The sequence below is a fragment of the Sceloporus occidentalis genome, unplaced genomic scaffold, assembly GCF_023333645.1.
Source record: "Sceloporus occidentalis isolate IW3139 unplaced genomic scaffold, rSceOcc1.0.p SCAF_1, whole genome shotgun sequence".
Lineage (NCBI taxonomy): Eukaryota > Metazoa > Chordata > Lepidosauria > Squamata > Phrynosomatidae > Sceloporus > Sceloporus occidentalis.
Genome location: NW_028316981.1, coordinates 24,603,041 through 24,614,565, shown reverse-complemented (window position 1 = coordinate 24,614,565; position 11,525 = coordinate 24,603,041). Strand labels below are relative to the sequence as shown.

At 44.5% G+C, this 11,525-nt stretch overlaps 1 protein-coding gene across 4 annotated transcripts in view; it reads right to left on the bottom strand.

The window, feature by feature from the left end:
• Positions 1-1,531: 1,531 nt before the first annotated feature.
• Positions 1,532-11,525, bottom strand: part of MTMR14 (myotubularin related protein 14) — an 87,644-nt gene continuing 77,650 nt past the window's right edge. For all 4 annotated transcript variants that reach the window (XM_089517598.1, XM_089517607.1, XM_089517615.1 and 1 more), the window contains one exon: positions 1,532-2,343. In XM_089517598.1, the coding sequence (XP_089373724.1) occupies positions 2,166-2,343 (178 nt within the window). In that variant the 3' untranslated portion in view covers positions 1,532-2,165. The remainder of the gene's footprint in view (positions 2,344-11,525) is intronic.

Here is an 11,525-nt window from a genome sequence, read left to right as displayed (position 1 = left end):
GGGCCATGTTCTAGAAGATTTTATTCCTGACGTTTTGCCAGCAGCTGAAGATGGCAGCCAGATGCTGGCAAAATGTCAGGAATAAACTCTTCTAGAACATGGCCTCATAGCCCAAAAAACCCACAAAAACTATAGATGTCAGCCTTGAAAGCCTTCAACTTCACATTGGTTCCTGTTTTGTTTCTCCAAGAGTCCCAAAAAGGGGAGAGGAGGAACGGAATCCTTCACTTTTGACTACCTCAAGGCTGCCTGACATCATCATCATCATCATCATCATATTATTATTATTTCATCAATGGGTTGCTGTGATAGTAAAAGGTGAGAAGAGGAGCTACCTGTGTCACTTTGTACTGACTGGAGGGAGGGGGAATATGTATGAAACTCAATAAAATAAAATTTTATTACTGGCTTCCAAGGCAAAGTGCCACTAGTGCATGGAAAGCCAATATAACACTCCCATTTACCCAGTCAATATTTTATTCCCTCACGGCCCTTTCTGTGGACATTTCTGGCAAGCTAGTCCTTGCTTTTCCCACCTCCTGCACCACTCCATCTACTTTAACTTCCATGAACCAGTTGACTTAAAATTATCAAGTTTTTGCTCTTAAGACAGAAAGAAATCAAGTCTGCTGTTATAAAGTAGAATATAGTCTCCAGCTGTAAATAGTTTGTTTTCCCTCTCTCTGTCCTGTCATACACAGGCACCCTGAAAACTGCTGCTTTTGCTGACCCACCTCATCCTAGTTTTTGTGAAGTTATACCATGGAAAACTACTGTCAGTATACAGCCACACACAAACAATCTAGAAACTAGTTTGATACAAAAGAAAGCAGATTTAAAATTGGCAGAAAAGACTCATGGGTCATGAAGAATATGAGCCACCATTACAACCACCCATTATCATGCAGAAGAGGCTTGTATATTGCCCTATCCACATCTTTGGGGGCCACATATAGGAGCCACCAAAGCACAAGAAGAGATAATGCCTTATATTCTGGCTGGTTTGAACCTCTATAGCAAGCTGTTGTTCTTGTTGTGTGCCTTCAAACCATTTCTGACTTATGGTGACCCTATGGCAATCCTATCAGTGTTTACTCTGCATGTTTCCTTAGAGCCGGTTTGCCATTGCCATCCTCTGAGGCTGAGAGAGTGTAACTTGCCCAAGGTCACCCAATGAGTTTACATAGCTGACCCAAGATTCGAAGTCTGTTTTCTAGAGTTGTAGTCCTACACTCATACCACTACACATGCAGCAAGCCATTCCTACAGTCAAAATCCCACCACCAAGTGAAAATGAGATGGGGCAGAGAATTTGCCTTAGTTTTCACTTCAAAGAAAAGAAAATTATTTTAAAGTACAGAGACATTGTAAGCAGAAAGCAGAGTAGCAGCTAGGAAAGTTGTTCTATGGTTGAGTTAGGGACTCTTTTGACCCTATCACTTAGGATCCCCAAAATAAATTAAGCAAAGTGACAAGAGATGTCAAATTACAGAAAAGTGCACAAGCTTGATCAATTTGCATGTATTTATAGAGGTCACCAAATTCAGATATTTTTGGTACAGGATTTGGATTGCCTGGGGCCAGAACTTTACTTTTGAGCACACAGACTGATTAAGGCGGAGAGAGTTTTTGCTTTAGATCTGTGGAAGAGTTGGAATGAGAGCTCAGACTTCCCTTGGCAAGTACACGGTCCCCCTTAAGGGCTCCCACTTTAAGAACCAGGACACTATGTACAGGATTCCTAGCCAAAGCCTTTCCTTATTCACCAAGTAGAGGGGGGAGACATTTTGTAACCCAAAGTGAAGAAAACACATATACACACACATACACAAAGACAGAAACAGGACTAGGTATTTTGACACATTTTACTGTGGTGATTTGTCAGAGCTCACCAAGACCTGCATGAATGGGGGAGAACCCCCTTCCCAGTTTTCAGTGGAAACCAGCTCAGCCCAAGGCAGCTGAGGCTATGATCACAGTCAGGTGGACCCAAAAGACTTGGCAGTCAGGCAGTGCAGCCAGCAGCCTCAGAGGAGAAAAGGGCCAGAGATTTTGGCCCAGAACGGAAGCTGGCCCTAGGGCTCTCATGGCTTTTAGGTTCCTTCATCTTTCGGACTAGAAAGCAACCTAGTTGAGGTGGTGGTGGTGACGACGACAAGGAGGTGTCAAAGGACACTGCTTCCTCTGAGTCCAACACCCCGGGCAAACTGCTCCAGAAGGCCACCAATGGCTCCTGATGGGCTAGGTGAGACAGTCTTCAGGGCCACGGTGCTGTTGTAGGCAGCCAAAAAATTTGAACGCACTTCTTCCAGCCGGGATTCCCTCTCTGTCAGTGTCACCAGCCTGTAAGGGCATAAAGAATAATGGTGATTCATACCATCATCATAATCACCGATAAAATTTTAAGATGTTCAAAGAGCTTTATATAAAATTCTGAGTATTAACCTTTAAAAAAAACACCACTGTGACAATATCATATTGTAGACAGGAACAGGAAGGGTCCTTTGTCTCACTAGATGTTGTTGGACCTCAACTCCCAAAAGCCTCAGCCAGCATAGGAATGTGAGAGTTCAAAACACTTGGATGGGCAAAGGTTTCTACCCGCTGTGGTAAGAAATACTTGCCTAGGAGATGTCAGATTTGATGCTAAGGACTTTGTGGCCTGCAGCTTGACTCTTTAGCCACGAAGTTTTAAGTGACAGGTAAAGGATAGGATTTATGTCACACCAAGGTCAATTAACACTTCATTGCCAGCTGGCTTCCCTTTCCTCTTGGGGCACAGAGGGGGGAGGAAAAACATGTCACCACTTTGCCTCAGATGCAGCATACCTCCCCAATTTTTATCATCCTCTACCCCTTGACATAGTACTTTGTGCTCATAAATTAGGCCTTGAAGCCGGCTGGCTGTAGCACTCCTCCAGCCATCCACAAGGCCTCAGATGACAAGTGGAGCTGCTCATTGTAGATGCTTCTGGGACTGTTTTAAACGCCACACCAGTTGCATGGCTTCTGGCCCCACCTCAAGCCCCACTGAGTTTTTATGGCTCAGATTAAGGGTGTGGCCAGAGGGCAAAGGGAATCGCAACAAAGGTGGGGGAGAACCAAATAAAGTCTTTAGCTATACAATTAATTCTTTTGGGAAATGTGGCAATGGCATCATAGCAGAATCACAGCCATGAAAGGCCTTCAAGAAGCTGTGTCCCTTATGGAGTCAGCAGCTGAACAGCCCTATGGTCCAAGGGCTACAGCCTTACACACTACGGTCCAAGGAGGACAAGGGACTCCATCCTGCCACTATTTTCTCTTCCTCGCAGCACTTAAGATTGCATCCCATACCTGGCTTGTTCCTGTGTCAAGAAAGAAACTCAAAAGTCAGCACTGTAACAAAAAGAGGGAATGATTCCAATTCCCCCTCTCCACCCCTGTGTAGCTGAAGCCGAGAAGCCTTCCTCTCCACCCTACATCCCACTTCAGGGTGCTTTGCAGGCTGCTGTGTTCTGCTGGCTGAGCTCTCAATAAGTGCTTTTGGGATAAAGCCTTCTGGCCAGGAATGTCCATATTAGTGATGCTCCTCTGGCTCCATTACCCAAGCCAACTTCCCGCCTCCTTGTCCATTTTCTCTTCCTCCAGCTCCCACCTCCCATCCAGCCACAGGACCCAAGCTGAGAGCATAATTTCCAGAGTGATGGAGTGGGGGCAGAAGAAGAGAACCCTCCAACTGTGCCTCTTAGCATAAAGCCATTTCACACACAACCATCTCCATTTCCATCTCTATTCTGTGAAGATGGGGAGGTACAAGGGAGATGCTTCATGTAGAGTAGGCCACGGTATCCCCTGTGATCTGCCTCTTTTCCATCTGATCTATGTATTTGCAGGGGAGGGGGAGAGGCAAAGAAGCAAACAAGACATTCCAGATGAGAGCAGCACGGAGGGAGATTACAGTTCAAAGGCATCTGTTCTGAGCGTCTTAAGAAAAACAATCTTTCTCGTGCATGCACGCATCGCTCTCTTTCTCTCACCCTCCTTCTCTCTCTGCCATTTCTTTCAAAGAGAATAAGACATTCCTTCAAAAAGGTCATCCCAAGGGCACGGCACAAACCTGCCCATCAAGAATTCCCTTTCATCTCCCCAGTGTTTCACAGACTGGAAATTGGCACTGTTAATTTGAATGGAAGTGGGAGAAAGCCACCCACTGCCATCAGCTTCGAGTCCGGAAAGAGCAGCAAGGGGATGTGGCAGAAAGGCATGGGATGAAAAACAAAAACATACGCCCCAACAGAAAGACAGCCAGTCGACCAACTGGGCTGCAGAGGTACCTTGCCCGCCTTGGGACTGGTGAGCGTCAGGAGGGCCAACAAGGAGGAAAAATGGACTTTCCAACCTCTCCCTCTGCCACACCATAGGCAGATAGAACTCATTGTCACATGACTGAATCTCTGACATTAAAAAAAAAAAGGATGGGGCCTCCATGTTTGAATGTGAAACTTCGCAAAGCCAGAAATGGCAGCCATGTTGTGACACTACAGCGGATTCACAAGCCACACAATGAAACTTCAAGCATTCTATCTGAGTCTTCCTCCAAAACATCATAATGTTCTAAGACCAAAATGGAATCAAACAACAGGGGATAAGATTCCACCTAAGGAAAGGTTAGGAAGAACTTCCTGACAGTAGGAGCTGCTTCACAGTGGAACATGCTGCCTTGGAGGGTGGTGGGGTCTCCTCCTTTGGGGGTTGTTAAACAGAGACTGGATGTGAAGTCGAAGGCTTTCATGGCTGGCACCCATAGCTTTTTGTGGGTTTTTCGGGCTATGTGACCATGTTCTAGAAGAGCTTGTTTCTGACTTTTCACAGATGCTGGCAAAATGTCAGAAACAAACTCTTCTAGAACTGGCCACATAGCCCAAAAAACCCACCAAAAGCTAGAGGATGCATGGCCATCTCTTGGAGGTGCTTTGATTGTGGTTAGCCCTTGGGGTCTCTTCCAACGCTGATTCTATAAAAGCCATTTGTATTTATAAAAAGAAACTCCACACTAATTCCAAATGAACCAAGAGAGTGCTGGACTAAAGGCTAACAAATGAAACTAGGATTGCAGTCTTATCCTACTTACTTCAGATTAAGCTCTACTGAACACAGTGGGACCGTGTGTGTGTGTGTGTGTGTGTGTGTGTGTGTGTGTGTTTAGGTTTGAGATGCCCATCACTTTGTCTATGGCATCCAGTTACCACCCTTCATCCTAGCTGCCCAGTAAACAGAGCTGTGACTCTCCTGTGATTCTACCTGGTAGCATGCAGAGAAACTGAATCCTGGAATAGATGAAACTTGGCTTGATCAGCAAGGCTATCATCATCACCATGTACACTAATACTGATTTAAGTCTTCTTGTGCTGGTACAGTTACAGCTGAAACCATACGACTCACCACAGGCACCTGCAGGCATGAGGTTTGCAGACAGAGGGTTTAAAAGAGAACCCCAAGGGGTAATCTTTCTACACAAAACAGCCTGATAAGGATTCAGAGGCACAGAATACTGATTGGGACGGGGAGTCAGAGATAATTTGGTTGAGAGGAAGGAACAGGAGGAGAGAGGTTGAGGTGTGTAAGGGTTCAAACAATCAGCTTACTGTCTGGGTAAGTCATGGTTCATACTGAGAAGGTATTTCTAAATGCTACATAGGCAGAAGTGAGAGCTTCCCCCAAATGTTTTAATGTAGCTGGAATGGGACACCTCTCAAATCTCACAAATAGGGGGTGGGGGGGTGGGGGATATAGTAGCCCAATGATGACTGAGCATGATCAGTGGGCATAGAATGGATAAATACCAGAGAGAACCAGGGTGAGGGGCTGGACTTCTTCAGCTCTAATGCTAAATCTGCACTCCTGAGAATCTGTCTGGAGAACCTTTCCAAGTAACTGCAGAGTTTACTCTGACTTGCCCTGTAGTTATAAGTGCTTGCCCAGGGCCATGGCCTACCTATGGTTTTACGTTATATTCACTTCATCCCTTCTTCCCAGTATATAAAACTTCAGAGGCTGTCATTGGAAGAATCAAAGCTTACCCTGCATGTTGAGGCAGGGCTCTCCACTGAATATAAGGTGAATGCACTCAGGCATGTGTGTATACACAAACAAAAAAGGGAAAGGGCTAATGTTCCTCCTTCACTATATACCATTTAATTCCAGCTACACACATGTGCACACACACACTCATACACTCAAAATCTCCTGGTGGGGAAGGAGTGATCCCTGCTTACTTATGTTACTACAGATGAGCCAGCGGCTCTTCCTTAGAAACTCCCAAGACGCAAACAGTGCTCTCAGGAGATTACACAAGATTTTGGCGTAAGCCTCAGCTGCAGCCACATGCTGTTTCCTCAGTGAAATTACCAAATAACTGACACTGCAGCTATCCAAACTAGATGGCTTGTCTCTGGTAGGAGTCGAGGGGGGTCACAACACAGTAGCAGAAGTCCTTGTATGGTGTTTGGAAGAAACCCAAAGACCTTGCATCCATGTTATCTTGGGATAATAGGTTTCTTTGCTGCTGCTAGTGGTGGGGTTTTTGAATTTGGCAAAATATTCATAGAATCCCCTTCTTCTGCCTTTTTCATTCTTGTTTCATAGAAAAAAAGAGTTTTTCATTCATAGCAATTAGAGATCATAACAAGCACCGCTCCTAGAGTTTGTTTTTTTAAAAGCACTGCCCCAAATATGTCTCAGGCATGATACTGGAACTCAGGATAACCAATGAAATTAATCTGCAGCAGGGTTTACGGCTGAAAAGAAAACTTTAACATCATAACATTTGCTTTCACTTGCTTTCTCTTTCCCCCCCTCTCCTTGGATGGCATCTATAAAAGTCCTACCTTCTCTACCTTGTAACTGGCTATATGTACATATACATAACCACATCCCTCCTAATAAGGCCATTTCATACATCTGACTGACAGTCCAGCCCCACAGAACCTTGTGCCATAGTCTATCTGCTGATCTTCAAAGAAACCAAATGACACTGTTTTTGATTTTACTAAGACGCAGGTGTGTGTCTCCTCACTTCACAAAATTCAGCATTTAAAGTGATGGCAGCTCAGATGGTTTCTTAAAGGATTTATACCCATTCATGTCATGTTAACAGTCATTTAGCCATAAGAGCCAAATAGAATCCCCACCTCTAGAGAAAGTATATTTCTGAACAGTGGATGGTGGTCACTGGGAAAGGGGTGCCATTCAAAAGCTGGTGGTAAGTAAGCCACCAAGGCTTCTCTGAAGATGCCAGCAATGGCTGCTGGAGAAAAATCATGAAAAAAACTCTTCTAGAACAAGGCCTCATAGCCCAAAAAACGCACAAAAAACTATGGATGCCAGCTGTGAAAGCCTTTGACTTCCCATCAAACAAGAAGGCGCGGGAGGGGGGGGGCAGATGTGAACCAAATATGTTCACTTATAAGCAGAATGCTTATACACCAGCGGTGGGAAATCTCAGCCTCGGGAATTAACTTTATCCCTCCTAAATGTTTCCGTATAGCTCTCTTCCCCACAATGCCATCTTTTGTATGGTTTCTCCTCTCCACATTTTAAAAAGCAGAAATAACTCTCCTAAGGTTTAGTTACTTGCAGTAAGATCCTTAAGCTAAAATTTGCTGGCATTTCTGGTCCCACCCTTTTGGCCTTTTGCCTCAGTTCAGAGTCCATCATACTTCTTGTTCTGATATTACACCTCATTTCTAAGGACAGGACAACCTACCTGCAGCTTCCTCAACCTGATGTCCTTGGAACAACTGTCAAATTGCAATTCACATCATCCCCAGCCATCAGTCCTACTCTTTCTTCCAGGGACAGGATTTCCAATGCATTAAAACACACCAGCCACATTCCTGACTTGGCCTACATACAGCCTTCCCATTACAGTCTGACAGAAATAAACAGAGCACCTCCCTCCCAGATCTAGTATTAAATAGTGTAAGGCTTTATATTCTGCCATTTCAAAAAGAAGAAGATGCTGCTCCCTGAACTCGCTGGCTCCTTTAAAAATCCTTGCTGTTCAGAACACAGCAGCTGTTTCCCTCATTGCAAGACCCAGGCTGTGGCCATTTGCCCAGCTGTAGGAGAACTGGAACACTGGCAGCCTGAAAAGCTACAGAAGAGATTTTTTTTTAGGGGAGGGGTGATGTAAAGCGAGGGAAGAAAGAGATAAGGTAGTATGCTGCCCCTAGATATGTGTGGTGGGGAAGGAGTTGGCTGGTTTTATGAACCAGAAATGTGAGATCCCAGAATGCAATTCTATACAGAGCAAGGGTGGGCAGTTCAAGGGTCGGGGACCACAGTGCCCCCCCCCCAGGAGACCTTGGAAGGGAGCATCTGGGATAAAACAAAACAAAACAAATGCCCAAAATGTGCTCTAGGGATCTGTTGGGGGCAATTTCACAATGCCTTTGTCTCTCTGCAGCCATTTTGGTTCCATTGGATGCCTTTTTGTTACACTAGAAGCTAGGTATGTTTAGCCTGGAGAAGAGAAGGTTAAGCGGTGATATGATAGCCCTGTTTAAATATTTGAAAGGATGCCATATTGAGGAGGGAGCAAGCTTGTTTTCTGCTGCTCCAGAGACTAGGACCCGGAGCAATGGATGCAAACTACAGGAAAAGAGATTCCACCAAAACATTTGGAGGAATCGCCTGACAGTAAGGGCTGTTCTACAGTGGAACAAACTTCCTCAGAGTGTGGTGGAGTCTCCTTCCTTAGAGGCCTTCAAACAGGCTGGGTGGCCATCTGTCGGGGATGCTTTGATTTAGATTTCCTGCAAGACAGGGGGTCGGACTGGATGGCCCTTGTGGTCTCTTCCAACTCTATGATTCTATGATTCTAGAAAGTTACTCATATGTCCTCTTTTTGGACCCCTGGGGCCACAAAACAGTCCCTAGGCCTTACTTTTCCCTATTAGAAGAAAGGCATAAACTCCAGAACCCACCTCAAAAATACTGCAGAACAACAACAACAAAACTTGGAGGTACTGAATATCTGGTGTAGCTATATTTGAACCTTAATGAAATATATAAAAGGTTATATTATTGTTGTTATTTGACATAATAAAAACCTAAAAACAAATTCTGTATCTATCATCCATTATTGTTCTCACCACTAGAACTTACATAGACTTACTATAACCAACAAAAAACATACATCAGAAAACTCTAAACTGAAAAGGCCATTACTCTGAATTCTTAATGGACAAGCTTGGATAAAACCCTCTAATATAGGAAACTGTTAATGATATGTCTAACAGCTAACAATATGTCAATCTTTGTTGGACCCGTGGGACCCTAGGGACCCCAAACAGCCTCTGGGCCTGACTTTCCCCTCACTGTATAGAGGTATAGAAGTTCTATGTCCTTAGTAGGATTTTTCTCCCAAATCAGGAGATAAGAGCAGACATAGGGGCAGGGGGAAGGAAGAGGGGTGCTTATTCTCCTGCATGTGTGCCATTTCTTCTTTGCAAATTCCCCACCGCAGCAGTTTATTTTTGGTTTGGGAATAAGGGAAGAGAAAAAAACCCAGCATAGCCTGTTTTAGGAGCAGTTTGGCAGGCAGGAGTGAAGAAGTTAAATATTACTCTCCTGCTGGCTGTTTAAAAAGCACTCCCAAAAGCATTTGGAACTGCACAATTCCCCCTTCCAGTTATCCCAGGACAGACTATTCCCTGGATATGCTCTAAGCTTGCAGAGCCCCCCCCCCCCCCCCGCTACTCCATAGAATCATAGAGTTGGAAGAGACCACAAGGGCCATCCAGTCTGTGAGTCCCAGCTGAATCCTTTTTTTTAAAAAAAAGGCACAGCTTTTACTCCGCTTTGAAAAGACCTGTGCTAAGGGGCATTTGCCCCTGAACTGGTGTGAAAGCCTCAGATTTGCTTGTGGGAGATTTGAAGTGAATATGAACTTCACGTGCATAATTTGGTTCCTGATCCAGGGTAAAAGGTAGTCTGAATGGCCCCTAGGTTAAGCTAGAAGGCTCTGAACTAGCCACAAAAGCTATACAGAGTACAACTTAGGACTCAAGAAGAAACCTGTTTGTCTGCCTACCGCTCAGCCTCCAACTAGGTTCAGCAAAAAACTCAAGACTATTGCTAAATAAGATTCATAGCAAGTCTTCCACAGCTTGCCCAGAATACCAACTAGAGGATCACCTGGGCTCTCCACAGTAAAAAAAAAAAAAAAAAAAAAAAAGGGGGGGGCACTTTGGAGCTACCTAAATTATCTCCACATTTTATAGAGTGTGCAACCATCCTACCTGGAAACTCCCCATAAGATCTGTTGAAATCCTATGGATTACATAAGCCTACTTGGGAGAGGCCATTGCAACTGATACCCCAACCCTACAGAGCACATGTTTAGCTACTATGAGGCTAAATTTCAACATGATGTGGCCTGCCCATGGCAAGGGATTCAATCCCTGTGCTCCCAGACTACCATCTTCCTGTCCAGATATGAGAATCCACTCAAGGTTAAGCAAATGACTGTCTCCTTGGGAAGGCAGCTACATTGAAGTTTCACATCAGACTGGCAAACTAGGAATCACCAACATATCCTCTACCAATACATGCAGGGCAGCACATCAGCAGAATCTAGTCCAAGTGCCCAACACAAAATGCAAACACACAGAACTGGAACCCAGATGTGACAGAAAGCTAGGAGAGGAAGACAGAATTCTGGTAAATCACTGCAATGCCAGCTCCCCAGTTCTCAAATCTATCTTAATGCTGATTTAAGCAGACAGATGGACACATGTGAAAGGAGGCTACTTCAGTGAGGCTTCAGTGCTATATGCCAGATGACTTAGCTTTGTTTTGGGACACCCTTCTGAACCAGTATTTTCTGCCCTACATTGTGAGTTTAGCTCAGAGGTGGGTAACCTCTGGTTCTGCAAATATTTTGGGCCAACTCCCATCAGTCCCACTGGGGCTGCATCCACACTGCAGAAATAATCTAGGCTGATACCACTTTAACTGCCATGGCTCAATCCTATCAAATCCTGGGGTTTGTAGTTTGTTGTGGTATTAGAGCTCTTTGACAGAGAAGGCTAAATGTCTCACAAAATTCCCAGAATTCCATAGCACTGGGGCATGGTATTAAAGTCATGTCAACCTGGATTGTTTCTGCAGTGCAGTGCCCTGGAGTGGATAAGGTAAACCATCACTGGTTCAAAATATCTGGATAACATTAGAATCCCCATTCCTGGCCTAGCCATTGTGGGAGAAAGGCAGGATATAAATCCTTGAAATAATTAAATAATCAATTTCCTCATTTAGCTTTAGTCTCAAGTATCTGGTGAGGACAAACCTCTCAAAGTGAAAAGAATACCAACTCAAAGCTTCTCATTTATCCAAACCATCCAACTGATCACTCACTGTTCAGGATGGCCCTTGTACCAATGTTAGGATAGAGACTATTAGTGTTGTTCCAGGGGACCATCATTTCAAGGTTGTTGCCATCAATATGGCAATTTCAAATCTGTGTGACTGATTCTTCC